The following is a 21,515-nucleotide window of genomic DNA, read 5'->3' on the forward strand; positions in this document are numbered from 1 at the left end:
TATATATATATATATATATATATATATATATATATATATATATATATATATATATATATATATACATATAATGTTAATGTAAGGGCATTTGCATAATTATTGAGGGCATGTTGAAATGAAGTTTGACAAAGAATAGGAATTTTACACGAAAAATATTGTCATTTAAATTTAGAAAACAATAAACTATTGGCCACATACGTCTTAGTGCACCCTAATATTTTATCATAAACACTTTTTGTTAAAGTTATGTTGTATACCATAGAGTTTATAGGGAATAACCTATCTATACGGTTTGGCCAATAATTTTACGTTAATGACGTCATAATGACGTCACATTAAGTAATAACGACATGAAAAATTGTTTTTTTACAAGTACACCATTTTCTGTCTGACAATTTAGTGGTCATATGATATACCGTTCGCGAGTTCTGGGGGTGGGGCAAATGAGACACACAACCGAAAAAAGTCTGGTCTAGATAGGGTTAATGTATGGGCAGTTTTGTTATGAACCATCTCCTACACGCTAATGATATTTGATTAATCCTAGTGTAAAATCCCTGCATAAACTGGTTGGGATTCGTGAAATGTTTGCCAGGAAAATGATATTCTGTACAATGCTGATAAAACTTGTTGCATGTACTTTCCTAACACGGGACTCCCGCTCCAGCAACCACTGGCTTTTGTAAAGCTTTACAACGTACATTTGAAATATGTTGATACTTATGTTTATCTTGGCATCTGTTTAAATACCAAGTTAAGTAACAATTGTTTTGTTCGAGCTGAAATAAGACGTTTTAACGCAATACCAATTGTATAAATAGGAAATTTTACCACTATTCTTTTGCTGTGAACAAGACTTTATTTGGGACTTACTGCTCCCAACTGGTTGGCGTCCAGCTAAATAATTCGAGTGTGCTTCCCAAATTTCGGGTGGCATATAATTATTGTTTTTGAAAACTTCTTAAGTAGTGATGAAATCTTAATGAATGTATCCGGGATATGGTTCGCCATTTTGGATTTTGACTAATGACGTTATGAAGTTAGCATCATGTAAATTTATTGATAAAAACAACATCAGGAGGCTCCATTTACCATGGGCTATCACGTCATAACCTTAAAAGTGGTCGGTTATTAGAGTAACAGTAGACATGACATCAACAGCAGTGTTAATACTTGTAGTATCTATAAAAAAAGTAGTGTAGTTTTTTTTAATCATTCTTTAAAAATGAAACACAATGAAAAAATTAAAACGTAATTTAAACCGAAGTAATGTTGACATAATTGGTGCCACTCTTATTAAAAGTTGTACTGCTGCAATGCCAAAAGGCTACTGCAGAAAATCTGTATTTGTGTCAAAATGCTATTTTCTTTTACGTAACATAGATTGTGGGAGTTTTTTTTGGCGTACATCAGTTCTACTTAAAAGAGATATCGAAGGCGGATCTGGAGATAGAACGTTAATGCCCTGCCTTATCCTCAGTGTATATGGTGATATAATTAATCCCTAGTCAGGTGAAATATGCACCTCATAAGCCACCTCGTTCCCTACGCTCACTTGGTGGCTCTTTCGGTGGTCATCGCAATTGGTGATTAATGATTTAAGTTAACTTTGAACCTGGAAGTTAGATTAAAATATAAAGGCCATTTTCAACAAACCTTGATATCCTGTCAATAACTTCCAGTCTCTTGATCGGATAGCAGCATACGTAAGGGTGTTAAAAACGCTGTCATTTCCAGAGCTTGAACAGGAAAATCCCTTTGAACATTTCAAAGGGTCAATGTTGTGAAGTATCTCCTTTCTCGGAGAAGGTGTTCCCTTGCTAAAAAATGCAAACATATCATTCAAGATTTAAAACCAATAACTAAAGTGGAAGTATTGAATATTCCTAATCTCCCAGTATATACAGTAAATATCGATACACAGTAAAATATACAGTAAAAAATCGATACAGCAATACACAGTAAAAAATCTAAAAACTAGAAAGGCCGATATTTGCTTTGGAGCAAAGTCAGCATGGCTCCACCGCATTTTACGACATGGCAGGAAAAGAAGGAGAATACAAGGGAAACAATGTTTTACATCAATATAACTATAGTATGAAGTGACATATAACTACGAATACAACAGTTGGATAGCTATCTTCTACATTATTGATTAGTATTTTTATCTGCATAATGCAAAATGTTGATTTTCAAGATAAAAAAGCGTTCATGCCCCACATTCCAATGCTGGAGCAGGAACGTTTGACATACCTACCAAACACTTCAATGTAACACTTTTAATATGGCATGCAAATGTCCATGGAGTTAACTCAATCAAATTCCAACAGCCAATCAGCAACAAGATTAGAGAAAAGCTGCATGCCTTTTGGTTCTTTTTCTGCATGCCAAACTGATGACTCATGGATAGTCATCCCCAACTACATCATAAATTGTGACCTAAAAACGGTCAAAAAGTCCCAAATTTGATATTAGGCCAAAGGAGCCAAAAATGTCAATTTTTCACAATTTTAAAGTGGTGTATGTCAAAAGCTTGAATGAGGTTTTGTAGACATATATCCAAGGTATCCCCATACCAAATTTCAAATGAACCTTTTATGAAATTTTAAAGAAAATAACCTGTGTATACCTGTTCTAATGATATGGTCCGCCATGTTGGATTTTGGCCAATGACGTCATCAAATTAGCATAAATTATGCATTTTTAATTATAAAATTTACATAAACTTATATGGGATGTTATTGATATTAGAAACCATGTGTAACATGACATAAAACCCATAAAATTCTATTGTTGAAACTAAAATTACTAAATTTAGCAAAAACTGCCTGCCAGAAACCCGTTGCCATGGCAACACAAAAAATTATTATGTAGATCCAATGATTCAGAATTGTTGCCAACACTATTTTAGAAAAAATCACTAAGTTTGGTTGTTCTAGCGCTAGCCGTTTAGACGCTACGTGACATTAAAGTTGGCGCGGGTACTTTTAGCCCCCCCCCCCATCTAGATAGGGATAACGTCCTTTACCAGACTTCAGACTTCCATCGTGTTGACATTGGTAGAGGACTAGCTAAGTAAGACACGATACTCTTTCAGATGCCTAAAATACGGGGGTAACATAAGAGTACGCTTAAGGTACGCTTGTACATTAATATTTAGCTAGAATATTAAGTAAGACTAAACCAAATAATTTATATGGATGACGTTTTCAGGTGACCCTAAAACTAATGCGATAGAGTGAAATAAAACAAAAAGGTCCGAAACAAGATGCCTAACGTTGGATTTGAAATAAGCAAACAGACAATACATTCTAAAACACACATAAAATGATGTAACACAGTGTAACAACCAACATATTGTTCGTTACAACGTATTTTTCAACAAACAGGCCAAACTCAATCCGAGTGTTGACGTCATTCATGCAAAATTTCTTGGTATGGCCTAAGGAGAGAACGTGCTCGACATGTATGTATGTACCTTATAGAATTCCACACATCAAAGCCATCTAAAGGCTTCGTGTCGTAAGTGGATCCTTGTGAAATATGAACAAGTGTAGGGAACCAGTCAGAGATGTGGATGAGGGCGTTGCTTGTCCTTCTTTTTATTTCAAGAAGCTTGCTGGTTACAAAACAGACACCACGTATTCCTCCCTCCCATAACGTATTCTTCCAGCCTCTTAATGGCCAGTTACTACCGGCACCTCTTCTTGCACCATTGTCTAAAGTAAAGGAGATAATAAAAATATAATATCATTGTCTAAAGTAAAGGAGATAATAAAGATTTTATATCATAACCCCTTTTAGAAAGAAAACACCATCTAGAAATATTTGCTGGCCATTAGCAGTTTGAAAGTTAACAGGGGATGACGTCACTGCCCCATTTCCGCCACAGTGTGGTTCGGAAAGCCCGATGTGAATGGGATTTAACTTTTAAAGATTTGAAAAAAAATCCGTCATACCCCACTCTATTACCAATATTTTGTAAACGAACTTAATTACCAACAACGTATTTTTAATCCGTAAATCCCGTTACTCACCAGTGGAAAATATTAGTACAGTGTTGTCCCAGAGCCCAGTAACTTTTAGAGCATTTGTCACATTTCCAACTGCCTCGTCCATAGCTGTCACCATGGCAGCATACTTTTGTACAGAAATGCTCCCAAAATTCTTGTACCTTTCAACATACACGTCTGGTACTTGAAGAGGTGCATGCACTGCTTGAAAGGATAAATATAGAAACATAGGCTATTGGAGAAAAAGAAAAAGAAATAGAAATTTTCAGTTTTAAACTGCCATGCTGGTTTATATCATTGCTTAGAACAAATGCATAGTAAACACGATTTTCAATATAGCTTTTGTTTCCATTTTTCACGGTGGTAAAATCTGGGCCGAAAAGTTCCCACATTTCATAGAACCCGAACTGTGTTCGATCGTGTTCGATCTGGGGAATTCGAATTGAACACGCGTTCTATATCGGGGTCACTTGCGGTCATTTACAATAAAGCGGCAAAACAAGCCTTTCTGCCTCAGTGACTTGCAACAGATTAAAAAAAAACACTTTTCTATGGATACAAACAGTTTCCAGGACAGCACATGTCCTCTGTCATTTATTTGTGAATATGTAACATGTAGCGAAGCTACTGTCGAATTCCTTGGGTGACCTTGATTGATTACTATAATGATTCTTTACGCCAGTATGAATAACACAATACAGACTTTTGGTTGACATTACATGTCTGCAAAACTCGTTTAAACCTGCAAGTATGGAGAGTGCGATTCACGGCTCAAAATGACCGTAAAGGTTGTTCCGAAAATCGTGTTTTAGGGATTTTTGAAAAATGGCCTTAATTTTGAATTATGGGTAATTTAGTGCGAAAAATTTAAAAAAATGCATTTGTTCACCAATATGTCGACAAAAACTCGAAAGCACGATTTTCGAAAAATATAAAAATCGGGGATCTGGGGTAATACACGTAGGCAGGTTAAACGATGTTTGCCTAAAACATGACATGACTTGTGGTCGGAAACCCGAAAATAATCGTCTTTGGGAGCGAAATTTAACAAAATTAATGATTTAACATGAACAGCTAATATTAAAAAGGATGTTAAGACGATAATTTCATTTTAATTTGACGAAATTTACCATTAAATCCTTTTTGTTTACTTTCAAGTGTTTTACTGGTAGTCCAAAACAGGCCAAAATACGTCTTGTAAACGATACCTTTTCGAACGCGCCAAGCAATGGGAAAGAATAGCGTAGTGACAGACCGCCGTGTTTTGTCATTACCTCCAAGAAAAATGGAGGTGTTGTTTTTGGCGCGTCTGTGTGTGTGTGTGTGTGTGTGTGTGTGTGTCTGTCTGTGTGTGTCTGTCTGTGTGTGTGTTGGTGTTTACGTACATTTGTAGTCAGCATAACTTCATAACGCCTTTATGGATTGTGATGATATTTGGTATGCTGGTAAGTCTTAGAAAGACAAAGGTCAAGGTCAAATATGGGCCTCCGGGTAGATGACCTTGGCACTGCAGCAGAACTTCCGGTTTTTGTATCTTTTGTCCTGAACATGCTATGGTCTTTTTGATGACATATACCGTTTCCTGTCAGGAATACGTGGTGTGGGTTTAGTCCCCCTAGCAACTTGTTCTGCAACTGCAGGGACCTTCGGGCGAAATCTTTGAAAGCCAATAAGTCTAGATAGGAACAACGTATTTTCATCATTTTTGGTAGGTAGGTAGCTGAGAGAGAGAGATGTACATAATTAAAAGCAAATTATGCAAATTAGGAGTTTATTTGCATAATTAATGAGAAAATTCTATAATTACAGTGTTTTACATTATAGTACTTTCATACATGTAATGTATGTAACCTATGGCAGATGGAACATCAACAGATACTAATTATGCAAATGATGATCTAATTTGTATAAATAATGCGAATATACGCCAAAAAGCAGTTACTCAAGCAACTGGATATGATTTTGAAAACGTCAGACGTTTCAGCTAGTATCCACTAGCTTTCGTCAGTGACTGAGAGACCAGAGGGAAAATGCAGGTTTATAAGCACAACCTATTGATTGATATGCAAATAAAGTAAAGACAATTTTTTGGAAGTCGAAAAAGGAAGCCAACACCAAACTCTCAGCAGAAACCTGCCTAACTCCGACCAGTACCAGCAGCCTTCGGGGTCAAAACGCTACAGGCCTGCCTTGATTGAAATACTCATTGAACTCTGAACAACACGCCAAAAATTAGTTACTCAAGCAACTGGATATGATTTTGGAAACGGTCAGACGTTTCAGCTAGTATCCACTAGCTTTCGTCAGTGACTGAGACACCAGAGGGGTAATGCAGGTTTATAAGCACAACCTATTGATTGATATGCAAATAAAGAGAAGAAAAGTTGTCGGAAGTCGAAAATGGAACAAAAGTCAGACAATTCAAGACAAGATAATGCAAATTAGTCAGAAAGCTCCTGTTATACAGAACAGGAGCTTAAGTGTTGCCTGTCCTCGGGGCTGGGAGTGCCAAATCCCAAGTGCCGGAAAGAACTACTCGTAGTCACCCTGCCCTGTTGAGGGTGGGGTTGTGCATTCTTTCATATATTGCCTCTTTAACACCCCGTTCCCACCAGTGTGTTTCGCGGTCTAAGATATCCTGGTTGTGGTCACTCTTTCAAACAAAAACAAGGTCAACATCACTATTCCGTATGTCCAAGGAGTATCTAAGATCTTCCAAAACTTCAACATAGCCACTTACTTCAAACCTCACTCAACCCTCAGACAAAGACTGGTACACCCTAAGGACCGACCTCACAAAGGTACCAAGGCGAATGTTATTTACAGACTCAAATGTGAGGAGCCCAATTGTAACAAGAAGCCATAGGTGACAATCCTCCGTGAAGTTTTATATTTTGCAACAAAAATAATTCCAAGCGTCAACGCCAGACCTACTGAGCAGACATAAGGCAACGGTTAATTAATACAATGAGGGCGCTTTTACAACCATAAACATACAAAGACCCAAACCCATTACTGCTCCAAGGGCGTGTAAAGATACTGCGCTTCAAGTTCGAAGTTCATTTTAATTACACACACACAATCATCGCATTCACATAAAGATCGGACTATCATTGTCATGGCACTAGTAACAAATACAACCCCACCGTCTTACCGGCCCTGTTACTTATTAAGCGCGACTGGCCAGGCAACAGTTGCGGCCAGCACCACGAGTGTTACTACCGCCTGCCCAGTGGTTTGCCGCCCCCTTGGGGAAACAGTTGCAGACTAACTAGTGTAAACACAGGCAAGATAAAATCAACAACACGACAATCTAAATAGATGAACAAAGTCTGATTTCATAACAATATCTTTCATTTACTACATATTATTCATTTGACAAGGTATCGCAGTAGGTGCAAACCACAATTCCAAAAAAATACTCGCCACCATTATGCACAACAGCCACCTAATATCTGCTTAGAGAACCTCTGCTAACAGACAACTGCCTAAACCTACGGCCTATTCCACAAGATTGTAAAGGTAGGGATGTTTCTAAAATATGCATTTACTTCAATATCAAAACTGCTACGGTGAAAATAAAAAGACGTGCATCATCACGGACATAATGGCACACCACATGCCCAATTACACAGAAATGCTACGTACGGAAGAATGCGTTTTGGCTGCGAACATCTTCCAAAAAAAACTTACCATCTCTTAAGGACGGCCAAAAACATCTGGGACCACTTATCGGCCCCTCACCATATCTGTCTGAAGTTCCACCCCCATTGCTATTCCAAACAACGCGTTTTTCAGGACCATTCCAATTTGCCTCATAATTGTAGTGGTGCATCTGCAATATTACATTAACCGCGAAAGCAGCAACGGCAAAAATACACATTCGTGCATCAACACGGGCATGCCCACAGACGGCGTATAAAATTGCGTGCCGGTTACACAAAGAGAACCCAGTGTTTTGACTGCGAACACGAAAAAACGGCTCTTCACAACACTCCGTCCGGAGGTCCTGACATCCTTCACGGAGTAACAACACCTACATCGGAGAGACAAGTCGACCGCTCAAAGTAAGATACAAAGAACATTGCCGACGGCGACTCCTCAGCTATTTTCCACCACCTACAACACAACCAGGGTCACTCTTTCAAACTCGAGTCCACGGATATCTTAGACCGCGAAACACGCTGGTGGGAACGGGGTGTTAAAGAGGCAATATATGAAAGAATGTACAACCCCACCCTCAACAGGGAAGGGAGGCTACGAGTCAATCTTTCCGGCACTTGGGATTTTGCACTCCCAGCCCCGAGGACAGACAACACTTAAGCAACTGTTCTGTATAACAGGAGCTTTCTGACTAATTTGCTTTATCTTGTCTTGAATTGTCTGACTTTTGTTCCATTTTCGACTTCCAAAAATTTGTCTTCACTTTATTTGCATATCAATCAATAGGTTGTGCTTATAATCTTGCATTTCCCCTCTGGTCTCTCAATCACTGACGAAAGCTAGTGGATACTAGCTGAAACGTCTGACGTTTTCAAAATCATATCTAGTTGCTTGAGTAAACTGCTTTTTGGCGTATCGTATTACCTGGATGTCTAACCTTCATCGACGTAATGTGAATATACTACGATTTCTTAGTGGTGAATGATGGGAATTGGGACATCTGTAAGTTATCAAAAGTTAACATCACGATGCATATATTATGTTAATGCAGAGGTCATTTGTAGCCTCCTTCGCAGTCTTGTTGGGAGTCGGCGTAATTTTTTTCTGTAAGCGACGCGAGTAATATGCCGCCGCGAGGGACGATTTGCTGCCGAGGGAGTTTTTGCCGCGGAGAGAAGGATTCGCGCTCCAACAAGTCTGCTTCCAGTCGGCGACTAAAAAGGACCTCGGATTAGGCTAGCCTTTCATAGAGGCTATTAACATGTTTGCGCTGGGGCAATTCACATGTTCGTGCAGGGGCAATCCACATGTTCGCGCAAGGGTAATTCACAGATACGCACGGAGAAGGCTGACACGCGCTCGACTTTGTCAACGGTTGGTTTTATTAGCTTGTGTTACTATAGCGGAAGGTTCCAACAGAGAAAGAGTGAACGTTGGTAACGTTACAACAAAGGCATTGCTGTGCATATTTAAGCGTCCCATGCAAACAAACCAAGACAAACTTTGCAGTACTATTTTTGCTGTTGAGATATGCCATTCTTTCTATGACGCAACTTGCTGCGGCGTGGTGCGTTACCCTCCCATGACCAGTGAGATCAACCCGCCACCAAACAAGATGGCGGCACTTTGTTTATCTGTCCACGTCCCCCAGCAATATCACAGTTTAGCTTGCGGCTTCCTGTGGCAGTGATCTGTTTAAAGTTGTTTTTCGTAGCAGCAATGACTAGGAAATTTTGTTGAGTGAATAGGGCTCGGTTTTTGAGAATGGTTGGGTTGATCGACGGGTTGATCGGCCGCCCGTTTAAAAGAAAGTTGCAAGTTTTGGCTCGTCGAGCAACGGGGCATTAACACCTCCCTACACTGGTGGCGTTAATTGTAGGAAATTCACACATCCATGCCAATCGCTCATAAGTGTTTTTAATAGCCCTTTTTAGTCGCCGAATGGAAGCAGTCTTGTTGGAGCGCAAAACCTTCTCTTCCCGGCAAAAACTCCCTCGGCAGCAAATCGTCCCTCGCGGCGGCATATTACTCGCGTCGCTCACAGAAAAAATAACGCCGACGCCCAACAATTCTGCGAAGGAGGCTAGGTTATTTGCATAATTAAAGAATAAATTTACATTTACATATCAAGCCCATATTTCATGGAGGTATGAGATCTCGGAACCCTTGTTGTCATTATTAGTGACATCAAAAGTACACATACACGAGGGTTTCAGAATAATGTACAGACGATACCTTGTTTTGGTCATGATGACCAATAATCTCAGCGGCCTTTGAAGCGAATAAATGTGTTGAATATGTTCCATTTTGATCCAGAACAGGTTCATCCTGGACACGTAGATCCAACCCTCGATACTCTGAAGGGTCCTTTGAATAGATATTAGGCCTTCTATGAGACCAGTAGTCTTCCCCACCTGTTAAGAAACCTAAAGTAATACGTGGTTACTTTCGCCAAAAACATTATTTTACAAGCTGTTTGTGTTGTTTACATAAAGCAAAACTCGAGAAGAAAACGGTGGACCCATTTGGCTTTTCATATGTGACCAATAAAATATTTTTATTTTTATGAGATTTCTTTCGGCTTTTCATGGTGCTGCAGCAGAACTTTGGTTGATAACGTCTATGGTTCTTAATTTTTACGGTTATAAGTTCATGCAAATAAGTACTGGGAGTTTCCTGTATTTTTTCGGACAATGGCGGATCGGAATTGAATCCGTCAAAACTCCGAAACATTGGTGGCCTTTTTGGTGCACAAATCCGGAAAACAGGATTCTTGTAGTATTCCACACAGGATACGTTCCAATTTTTTTCCGTATACATACAGAAATTACCTTGAATCCTGACAAATATATACCATGATTTTCCCTGAGTTTTTTTCGGGTACAAGCAAGATAAAAAATAGAATATAGTTAAGGCAAACACAAAGCATCGGGAAAAAGTCATAAATTTAAAATCCGACGAAACGATATTTGCCATATTCAGGATATACTTTTAAAAAGCTTAACCATATTCCGATTCAGGATATGTTCAAATACGTAACGGCTTAATATGAGGTCATGTAACTGATAAAATTGTTTATTACCAATGCACAGCCTGAAACGTATCCTGTACAATTACCCCCTAAGAGGGAAGCTATACCCTTACAGTTGAGGTACATAGTTATCCACATAATTGGTTAACACTCGCAATAACAAAAAATCTAACAAACATTTCAGCCCAAGAGCTATCCCCATTACACTCGAGGTATAAAGTAATACACAAATCATAGTGAATTAACAAAAACTGTATCAAACATTCCTCTTCAAATTACCCCTAACAGTAAGTTTTGTCCTTACATTTGGGATACATTCATACACAAATAAAAAAAAACTGTAACAACTAGAAAGGCCAATATTTGCTTTGGAGCAAATACAGCGATGGGTTCACCACATTTTACGACGTCATGGCAGGGAAAGAATGAGAAACACAAGGGAAAACAATGATTTACATTGATATAACTATAATATGAAGTAACATACAACTAAAACAACAGTTGGATAGCTATTTCCTACTTTATTGGTTAGGATTTTTAATTGCATAATGCAAACTGTTGATTTTCAAAATAAATAAAAAAACGTTCATGCCCCGCATTCCAATGCTGGAGCAGGAAAGCTTGAAATACCTACCAAAACACTTGAATACAGAAATGCTCTGTGCAGGTGGAAATGGTCTGTGCAGGTGTTAATCAAGTTAAATCCCAACAGCCAATCAGCAAGAAGAAGAGAGGAAAGCTGCATGCCTATTGGTTGATGCCCTGCATTCCATTGTGATGACTCATGCCAAATGTGGTTAACACTGCCCACTGACACAGTAATACATTTGCTATAATACAGCCAAAAAACTCAAATAAAACCATTCTAAAAGCCTGTATCACAATAATTTAAAAAACGCCTAGGGGTATTTGCCCACTGTACCTCCATACCAAATTTCAGGACCTTGGGCCCTAAAATGAAGAAGCTGAATCCATTTAAAAAATGGCAGGAGGAGAAGGAGGAGGAGGAGAAGAAGAAGAAGAAACATCAGAAAAAGCAATATGGTTTCACCACACCACTTCACTTCGTGGTGTAGTGAACCCATAAAAATGTTTGTCCAAAGTTGGCCCCTACGAGTGAGCAATGTCTTTACAATTATCTGCATACACGAATCATATTGAGTTAGTTTAAAGGTCAAGCTCTCTTAAAAAATCCCCAAGAATATACTATAGACTGAAGTCAACATTTAGCAATCCATGCATCCTCCCCTAACAAATGGACTTTTTCAGACTTCGATGTGGAAAGAGGGCCACTGAGCCAGTTACCCTCTTTATTTACATCACATCCCCATTTACTCTCAAGCCTCTATGACTCTCATTGACACTCGCTTGCCGATCATGATAAACTGATTATGTCACCATGGTATCCCTGAAAAAGTGATGTAAACATCTGATTTCTCTTTAGTTCTCCACGGCTTTCAAGCCAACTTTCCTAACGATTTCCATTCTAACCACCAACACACTACCTGGCCAATTAGAGGTATCATTGAGACCTTGGTGTCTTGCATTACTCAAAAAGTATGTATTAACCCAAAACAGTACACCTGGGGTCCCCAGCACTATATATTCTGTAATATATTTTTTATTTGTTTCTTAAGATTTTTTTCTAAAATTTCAGGTAATTGTAACCCACAAAGTTGTCCCTCAATACAGTACAAAAAACTCAGTTTCCCCCATTTCTAAAAATTGTTATATTTGATTTTCTTTTGGGGTCCGCGCGGACCCCAGCCGGCTTTTGATCGTAATCATACACTTATCTTATGGCCACCGACTTTTCAGAGAATGGTGTAATAATAGAATTAAATTCTGACACCTTTTGTGTAATTATGACGTCATATGACGTCAGAGCTAATAATATGGTCCGCCATCTTGGATTTTGACCAATGACGTCATCAAATTACCATATATTATTAATATTAAATGATGTAACATCGTTAATCATGTAAGATGTTATTAATGTCAGAAAGGAACAGTTTTTTTAATATAAAAGCCAGAAAATTTTAATGTTTAAACCAAAATTACTGATTGTTCCGATAAAACTGTCAGAAACCCGTTGCCATGGCAACACAAAAAAATCATTAACTTATTAACTTAAATGATTTTTTTTCCAGATACATTTTAGAAGTGTCAACCAAATTTCATGGTTCTAGCTGAAGCCGTTCAGGCGCTATTTGAGATTTAAGTTGGCGCGGGCCTCAAAAGACCACTCGGTCTGAATATTAATAGGGTTCAAAAATCGGGTATTTCACCTTTTTGTCTTTTCTTCACCAAAAAATAGGAAAAGGTCAAAATGTATGATTTTTGTACGTAATGTGGACTCAGAGGTTCACACATCAATTTGCAAAGCAATTGAGCTTGTATCATGTTGATAATTTCTAAAAATTAGCAAAAAAACTGTTTTGGGGTCCGCGCGGACCCCAGGTGTACAGATTAATCAGTCCAGGAAGGTGTTCTGTTGAGGGTTAAGCACTCCATTTACTAGTACAAGGGTTGCAGATTGTTTAAACTCGGAACCATAGTTTTACCCATGGTGAGTTTGATAAATTTCAGATTTCGTGCAGTTTGTAAAAGCAAGATCAGCGAATGATGATTTTAGTATCTTCTGATCTAAGGGACTCGTAATCCATAAAGCAGTGGCAATTGAAAAGTCCGATATCTGCCAAATTCCGTTTACGGTATATTTTGAAATCTGTGAAAGCGAGTCCACTTCTGGGATCTTTTTTCGGATTTGTGTGTGAAAGGGAGATCAGCAGAATTCTGATTCTGGTATCTTCGGATCTGAGGAACTCGTAATCCATAGCAACACTATCAAGTCCGTTATTCCTAGATCCACAAAATCCCGTTTCGGGTATCTCATTACAGGACATTCTTCAGGAAAACAATTCTCCACTAAATGAGTTCATCCTCCCACTGTGTGTCAACCACTAGTCTACGGCGTGAGGGTTGCTTCCGAGGAAATAAGAGCGAAACCAAAAGACATGAACTGCCTTTTATTCCTAGAGCCCTAAAACCGTAATGGAAACTGATTTATTCACTGCATCCTAACGGTGTGCAGATTATTGTGTAGATATTTTAAGGTACCTGTACACTAAGTACGTAATATCTATTTCGTATAAAGCATATTTAGCCTAAATCGCTTTTTTTGTAATTTATCTCTGCTCTGTGTGCTTTGGTATTGTTATCAATGTTAATATTTTGAGGTAAATAGTTGAACACGAGATATAAAAAATGGAACCTCTGCTCACGTAATGCCACAGGGGGTTAAAAACCTAATCATTTCTTAAATAAGTGACGACCTACCAAATATGATTAAAATTTACTTATTCACCATAAACTATTTAGAAAGACATCAAATGCCACCAAATCAAAAATATTTTGGCAGTTTTACACATTTTTAAAACTTAGCCCTTATTCAATTTTGCTAGAGAATAGGAAAAAAAGTGACCTTTGCATATAATAAGAAATTTCTAAATTTTGCCCTTTACCGTAAAATCTATCAAAGCCTCGCGCCAGGGGTAGATATCCTTTTTCAAAGAAACCCAGATGCCATTTGCCGACAATGTAGGTTGAATAACCGCTGTCCTTTAGTTTCTGTGCCAGTGTTACTTCATCCAACGGGAGACCATGGGGGCGGTCGTGCGTGATAACACTATGCTGTAATCCATAGCGAATCTAAGGGAACATCGAAGACGGGTTCATGATTAATTCAAAGTTAAAAAAAAAGATTTAAAAAAATAATGTTCACATTAAAATGATTAGAAATACATCAATACCAGAACACACAATTTGTTTGGCATGCTGTTATAGTGATATAATAAGTACAATAGATCATAATAATTTTTTATCATTCATAAATTTCCTGTCGTAAGAAGCAACACAACCCCGAATACAGCGAAACAAAGGGTTGCATTATTTACTAGTATTTTGGATGGTAACATGATATTTATTTATTTATTTATTTATCTTAACAACATATGGATAGTCTCTTCAGCCCCGAGGGGCTGATTTCCAAGACAGCCCATAATAAATAAACAAGAATATAATGCAAACAAGAATACAGAAATGATAATATAACATAAATTAAATAACATTCGGTCAGTGGTCTTTGGTGGGCCAGAGGTCAAATTCCGAGTAACTTAGGAAATGGTAATATAGTAGTAATAATTGAAAATAAGAATGAACATAGTAGTAATAATTGAAAATAAGAATAATGAATCATATAAACAAATCAAACAAATCAATAAACATAGTTAAATCAAGGTTGTCGAGATCGTCATTAGGTAGTCAGGTGTAAGATGGGTTCCGATATTAGTCTGCCTTTAAAGGCTTTAAGTGTGAGTGCTTGTTTTAAGTTACATTTTAGTGAGTTGTATGTTACTGCTGCCCTGTACGCAAAGGTACGTTGTCCTGCTTTTGAAGTGTAGTTGGGTCTGTGCAGGAGGCATGATTGTCTAGTGTGGTAGTTTCGGATTTGGTTATTATAATTGAACGTGTTCAGTAGATAGCTCGGGGCTAATCCATGGAGACATTTGTACACCATGACACAAACGTGGCGTGTTCTTCGTTCCTGCAGTTGACTCCATCCAAGTGCTTGGTGCAGTTCCCCCACATTTGATCTCGATTCACGTCTGAGAATGATTCTTGCAGCCCGGTTCTGTAGAATCTGTAGTCGTTGCTAGTTGGTTGCGCTACAGTTGTCCCAGACCACATCACAGTATTCAAGTAGCGGTAAAGCAAAGGTTTTGTACAACATATTGGTAATATTTGTGCAGAGATAAGGCCGCAGCCGCCTTAAAACCCTATCTAGACCGGGCTTTTTTGAGCATGGTGGGACCGGGGGCTCTTTTGACCCCCCCCTCAGAACTCGCGAACGGTATGTCGTATGACCACCAAATTTTCAGCGGATAGTGTACTAGTAAAAATTTATCATATCTGCAATTTTTATGTCGTTATGACGTAATATGACGTCATTATGACGTCATTAATGTGATTTTATTGGCCAAAACCGTCTAGATAGGCTATTCCCTGAAAACTAAATGGTATACAACATAACTTTACCAAAAGCGTTTATGACAGAATATTAGGGTGTACTAAGTCTTATGTTGCCCATAGCAACACCGGTGACGTCATGCATATATTACCTATCCGCCATCTTGGATCATCAATCTTGAATTTTGAAAAATAGTTTTTTTTCTTCGAGTATTTTTTCATTGTTAAATGTCACAAGGTTTATAAACTTGCATGTTGGGGACAAAGCCATCGAAGAGATTTTGAATAAAATCATTTACTTAAGTTAAAATGTACTTTTGTGTCTCATTATTCTGTTAATAAGACTCTTAAAAAGTGAGAAAACAGGTTTTTAACTGTTATATACTAAAGTTTTGTAATGTTTTAAAGAGTTGAAATATACAAGTGCATGTTCTATCATTATATATACAATATTAATGAGAACTAGAACCATTTATATAACTTAGGTACAATGAAAAGCTAGGATGGGGAAAATGATAGACTGCATTGCACTACGGTACGTTCCACCACCATATACTCCTCAACCATCCACCAGTTCGTAAAAACTGTAAGCCTTTTCATTGCGGCGAAAATGGCAGCTTTTTCCAAAAGCACTTGTTTTATTATTCTTTCTTGTAGATTTTTTAGAACCCCCCTGCAGTTCCATAACAAGCTGCTAGGTGCCTAAGCTAACGTGCCTTTTTCCCGAGACCAAGAGATACCTACCATTTTATATTCATGATCTTAACAGTATCATAGACCGCCAGCAAAAAACCGTCTTAAAGGGTTTTTGCTACTGTAATAAAATACCCCTATAAAAGTTTTATGTAAAAACAAAAGAAAAAAATCACCTTAAATTACTTAAATTATAGCGGAGAAAAATGCATTGGCCACCGACTTCATTTAACATCTTTAGATAAGCAAAAATGTTTAATCTTTTTATGATAGAAATTACTGATATTTAAAATAAATGTCTGTCAGAAAGTTATGTCCGTTGCCATCGCAACACAAAGTTATAGATTTAACCTACCATTATTGGCTGTTCTAACAAAAACAATTTCAAGGCTATCAGACATAAAAGTTGGCGTTGGAACTTTAAGACACACGACTGATTAAAACTTATAAAAAATTTATACTAATTAACTGATTTAATCGGTCAAAGGCTGATGGCAGGCTGCATTTTAAGGTTCAACCAGTTTCCCTAAGTCATCTTGCTACTTTTAATTTGTCACTTAAAATCATAACATCTTATGTTATCTATGGAACTTAAAAAGTCATAATCTTACATGGCGGAGTTAATTGTAACTTGGTCGTTAACAAAAATTATCTACTTCGTATTGTTTTTAAACATTCATAGAGTGTAGTGTATTTGTATTGCCCTGATTTGCTGTGTTATGTTCTTTTAAAACAGTTTTTGTTACATTTAAGATTATTAATTCAAGAAATTTTTATGTTATTTTAGTAAAACAAAAGGAGAATTAAGCTACTCAACAGCAATGTCGAATCAGCTCTTTTGGATAAAAACTGTCAGAGTTTGCTCAATCAACAAAATAACAAAGGGAGAGTAATAACCTTTAGAAAGAAAATGTTTTAAATCCAATAATGGTTTTAAAGTTTTAAAAAATGAGTTAAAAAGGGTACCTGATATCTACCCGTCATAAGTTGTTCTCTTGACGGACTACATATTGGCTGCACATAGTAATTCTCCAACTTCACTCCCTCTGATGCCAGCCTATTGCAGAAGCACATGGAATACAGTGACTGGATCTAAAAATGTTATATGTTTGTATGTTTTTAAAATTATTCGATAATAGAAAAAAATCTCATTTCAAACCATGGACAGTTAAACCGATCACAAGTCGTTAAAATTTAGTTGCAACAGTGCCAGGGATTTTAAGCGGCAAAAATTATGTTGTCTTAATTGATTTTAGAAAATTGAAATTTAGAAAACCTTTCTCATTTTGAATTTAGAATGTCTCGTATTCTACTACCTGTCAAGGTTTGGAGTTTGTATAAATGAATCATGGTATCCAATGTCGTTCCACCCATAGTCATCTGCCAGGATGAATACGATGTGAGGTCTCCTTTTGATTTGGGCAGCTACTGCATCGATCCTGTCATTTAAAATAAAGATGTATAGCATTAGATTTCTCATGTACCTATTGGAATAGAATAATAGAAAAAATATATTAATTAAAACATGGTTTACGGGCTTTTTAAAAGCCATAATTTTTATATCATAAATATGCAAAATTAGAAGATAATTGAAACAAAAATTGGTAACCTAGGCTCAATGATAAAATTTACCTTCGCGGCGTAAAGAAATGAGTGAAACCGTTAGTGAACAGAACGGTCGACTGCCACAACACCAACAGTGCAGTACCGAACACAACGAAAATGGCAGCATGGCGGTATGATACGAAATGCCTTAAGATACGCAAAACTAGACCCAGAGTTGGACCTGCTTTATCCATTTTGAGTTGTAAGCAAATGTGAACCCAGGAACTTTTTTTCACAACATTTAACCTTTATATCTTTAGTGTGAATGCGTATAGGGTGTGAATGACGTCTATCTTACTAAAGACCATAGGTACATTTTTTTCTTGTGTGTACGTTTGTACTTCGAGTTTCTTTTGTTACTTCGAGTTTCTATGGTCCAAAATTTGTAGGTCTCATCAAGACCTAACCACCTACCAGGTTTCATGACAATGCATATTATACTTCTTGATTTCAGTTCATAGACAGACAGACAGATGGGCAAACGCTACTAAAACATAACCTTTTTGGCGAAAGTAAATATTATAACAGAAATCAGGTATACTGCCAAGGATTAAATGTACCTGGAGATGGTGTATTGGACAGAGTGAATGCCGATATGGTTGTAGAGGTTCCTGATTTTGTTTTAGAGAATATTTTAGTAGCCTCATATATTAATGTGGTCTTTGCTGTAGCGCCTAAACTCTCCGTTAAAACCGATGTTTTTTTTAATGATAGTGTCATTCTGCTTTCCACTACACAGACGGTGATCAGTGTGTGGACCAGTTTTCTCTCACTTTCATAAGAGCTCTGTCATATGGTAGCTCCCTAGTGTAGCTTTGGTCTTTATTGGAAAAAAAGGTCCTGTCGCGTAGTTCCGGGGCTGTTTTTTTGGCACTTTCAAGCGTGACCCCATAAGAAATTCTGCGACTCCCTGCTATTTTGGGGCCTGGCGGGGACCCTAGAAGAATGTAGTTCTGATTTCTAAAATTCTACCTAGGGCCCGCTGACAAAAAGACGCCGTGACCTAACCGTAAGAATACCGATGGGTATCCGGCCGGTTGCCGGCAGCCCACCGGTAAACATTTATTACGAATTTTGCATCTTCTGCGTCGATGATTATTTTCGCTTCCAGTCTTCTAAGAGAAAGTTCTGAGTAAATGTAAATGATCCGAGCAGGGTTTATTTATATACCCCGAAATATGACGAGTGCCCACCAGGGGCCTTACCCTGTCTCATGGGTCACTACAGGACATCGTCAGAGCATCTTAAGGGTACCTGCCGGAGACCGACCAATGAGGGAGCATCGGGACCCCTGCAGGTCAGCGTGAAGGTAGCTTTTAATTGTAACCACAGCAGCCGGTGCCCAAAAGACCACAGGCCCAGAGCCCGGCAGGGGCCGGCCGGGTATATATACCCGACGGGCAACCCGATCGCACACCTGCTGTGAAATGACTGGCCTGCTCCGCCAGGACGTACAACAACTTCCTGCTTTTCTGCGAATATTACGGTCTCCTAGTCGTGTTCGCCACCACTGCTACTCTCGCGAGGTACGCGTTGTTTTTCTCGAGATCTTGCAAGAGCTCGAACACATCGAGATGTTCGTGAACGGAGTTCGCAAACAATACATGTTTTACGATCTACCCCCGCCTCCCGACAGTGCCTTTGACCTTGTTTGTTTGTTTGTTTATTTGCATATAATCAGATAGAAGAACAATAAAATTAACATATTACAGTAAAATAGGATATGTAGGGGAAAGATAAGAAGCCATAATGGCTTGTCCGTGACCTTCCCCAGACTAAATTAATTGACAACTGTAATAATGGTAACAAATCAAATGGTAATAATAAATAACAATAAGTAATTGAAAAAAAAACGATCAATTGATAACGGTAACAAATCAAATAGTAACAATAAATAACAAATTTACACCATAGTGTTTATTTTGTTAGATGCGAAGACTACAGATCACTTTTGACTGTCGATGGCAGACAACTCCCCGACCCCTTTGTTGACCTGAAAAGTGGCTGGAAGAAAGAGGAAGAAGGGATGCAGCACTGGCCACCAACTATGTATGGGGACATGGCAGAGTACCTTGTGGCTAATGGAGAGGTACAGCTGCAGAAGAGGCTAATGGGGGATTACAAGGATGGCAAAGCATTTTCGTACTTTGATTCTGGCTTCATCAATGAAGTTTTGTATCATCCAATAAATGAGAATTCAAATGTTTGCTTTGTAAAATCAACCAGTGGCAGATCACAGAGAAAAAATGATGAGGCACACCGAGTGTGGGTCGCACTCCAAAAATCAACTGGGAAAATCCGGACAGCGTACTGCAGCTGCTTTGCTGGGTAATATTGACAAATTATGTATTTTTTTCTTATAGGGCAAATAATCAGACAGTTCACAAAGTAGTAGGCCAACATAAGCTGCATGTATTGTATAAACATCAATAGACATTTTATTACATGGCAAATAATTGAATGACTTACAAAGTAGTGGACTAACATAGCTGCATGTATTGTATAGCATATAGTGCGAAAACATCAATAAACATTTAAATCAAGCACTTTTAGAAATCTATTTTTTTTTCATTTGCAAGTGCATGTTGGACCATTTTAAGTTCCAGCTAGGACAATGGCACTAGTACTTAAATATGCACTAGTACTATACTATACTTGTTGCAATTAGTCCTCCAGAATATTGTAATGGCACTTGTATTTTTTATTTCATGTTCAGTTGATAATATAATCCAAACTCAGTCAGGACAAATGTTTAATAGTACTCAAAATATTTTTTTTTACAGTTTAGGATCCACATGCAACCATGTTGCAGGTGTCCTGTTCAAGATGGACCACGCATGGGCAACCGGGGTCACAAACAAGTCCTGTACATCAAAACCAGCAGAATGGACCAAGCCCAGGAAGAACGCAAACACCGACGCACGGAAGATCAAGGACATGGAGTGGCGTAGCCCCAACTGGTCCAAAGGGAAAGACAGACCACCCATCAACACCACAGCAAGAAAGCTGTTCAAACCTACGGGGGAAAGGTCAAAACCAAGCTTGGAGGAACTCATGTCAGACTTGTATGTGTCAAGCAAAGGTGCCTGTGCTTTCAAATATGGCATGCCAACAGCAACTGCTGCTTTTCCCACTGAGCATGACATGAAAGTCGAAGACGTAGTAGAGCTAGAGACATGTGTGAGTGTACCACTACCTCTCCCGGACTTGGTGACTCTTCCATCACTACCAACATTTAACACAGAACAAGTAGATGCTCTTGCTAAGGCCACAAAATCACAGTCATCCAACCCCACCTGGAAGCAACAACGGGTAGGCAGAATAACAGCCTCCATGGCACGACCAGTCATGGTTATGGCAGACAAGTTTAAGGCTGGCTCCACCGTGTCGCGCAGTGTACTAGATGCACTCCTTGGGAGGACGTCTGCCCCATCTGACATACCAGCAATCAAGTATGGTAATCGTATGGAACCCATAGCAAG

At 38.3% G+C, this 21,515-nt stretch overlaps 2 protein-coding genes across 2 annotated transcripts in view; one reads left to right on the forward strand and one right to left on the reverse strand.

The window, feature by feature from the left end:
• LOC109470497 (arylsulfatase B-like) overlaps nt 1–18,221 on the reverse strand; it is a 25,430-nt gene extending 7,209 nt beyond the window's left edge. Inside the window, exons 1-8 of the mRNA XM_019769458.1 lie at nt 18,061–18,221; nt 17,745–17,867; nt 17,395–17,485; nt 14,232–14,418; nt 9,912–10,102; nt 4,038–4,245; nt 3,479–3,719; nt 1,657–1,820 (exon numbers count right to left, since the gene is read on the reverse strand). Of these exons, the coding sequence (XP_019625017.1) occupies nt 1,657–1,820; nt 3,479–3,719; nt 4,038–4,245; nt 9,912–10,102; nt 14,232–14,418; nt 17,395–17,412 (1,009 nt within the window). The 5' untranslated portion in view covers nt 17,413–17,485; nt 17,745–17,867; nt 18,061–18,221. The remainder of the gene's footprint in view (nt 1–1,656; nt 1,821–3,478; nt 3,720–4,037; nt 4,246–9,911; nt 10,103–14,231; nt 14,419–17,394; nt 17,486–17,744; nt 17,868–18,060) is intronic.
• A 1,745-nt stretch (nt 18,222–19,966) lies between these two features.
• The window catches only part of LOC109470485, a 1,950-nt gene continuing 401 nt past the window's right edge, over nt 19,967–21,515 (forward strand). The window contains exons 1-2 of the mRNA XM_019769446.1: nt 19,967–20,361; nt 20,817–21,510. Coding sequence (XP_019625005.1) covers nt 20,060–20,361; nt 20,817–21,510 — 996 coding nt within the window. The 5' untranslated portion in view covers nt 19,967–20,059. The remainder of the gene's footprint in view (nt 20,362–20,816; nt 21,511–21,515) is intronic.

The sequence above is a fragment of the Branchiostoma belcheri genome, unplaced genomic scaffold, assembly GCF_001625305.1.
Source record: "Branchiostoma belcheri isolate BF01 breed outbred unplaced genomic scaffold, Haploidv18h27 scaffold227, whole genome shotgun sequence".
Classification (NCBI taxonomy): Eukaryota; Metazoa; Chordata; class Leptocardii; order Amphioxiformes; family Branchiostomatidae; genus Branchiostoma; species Branchiostoma belcheri.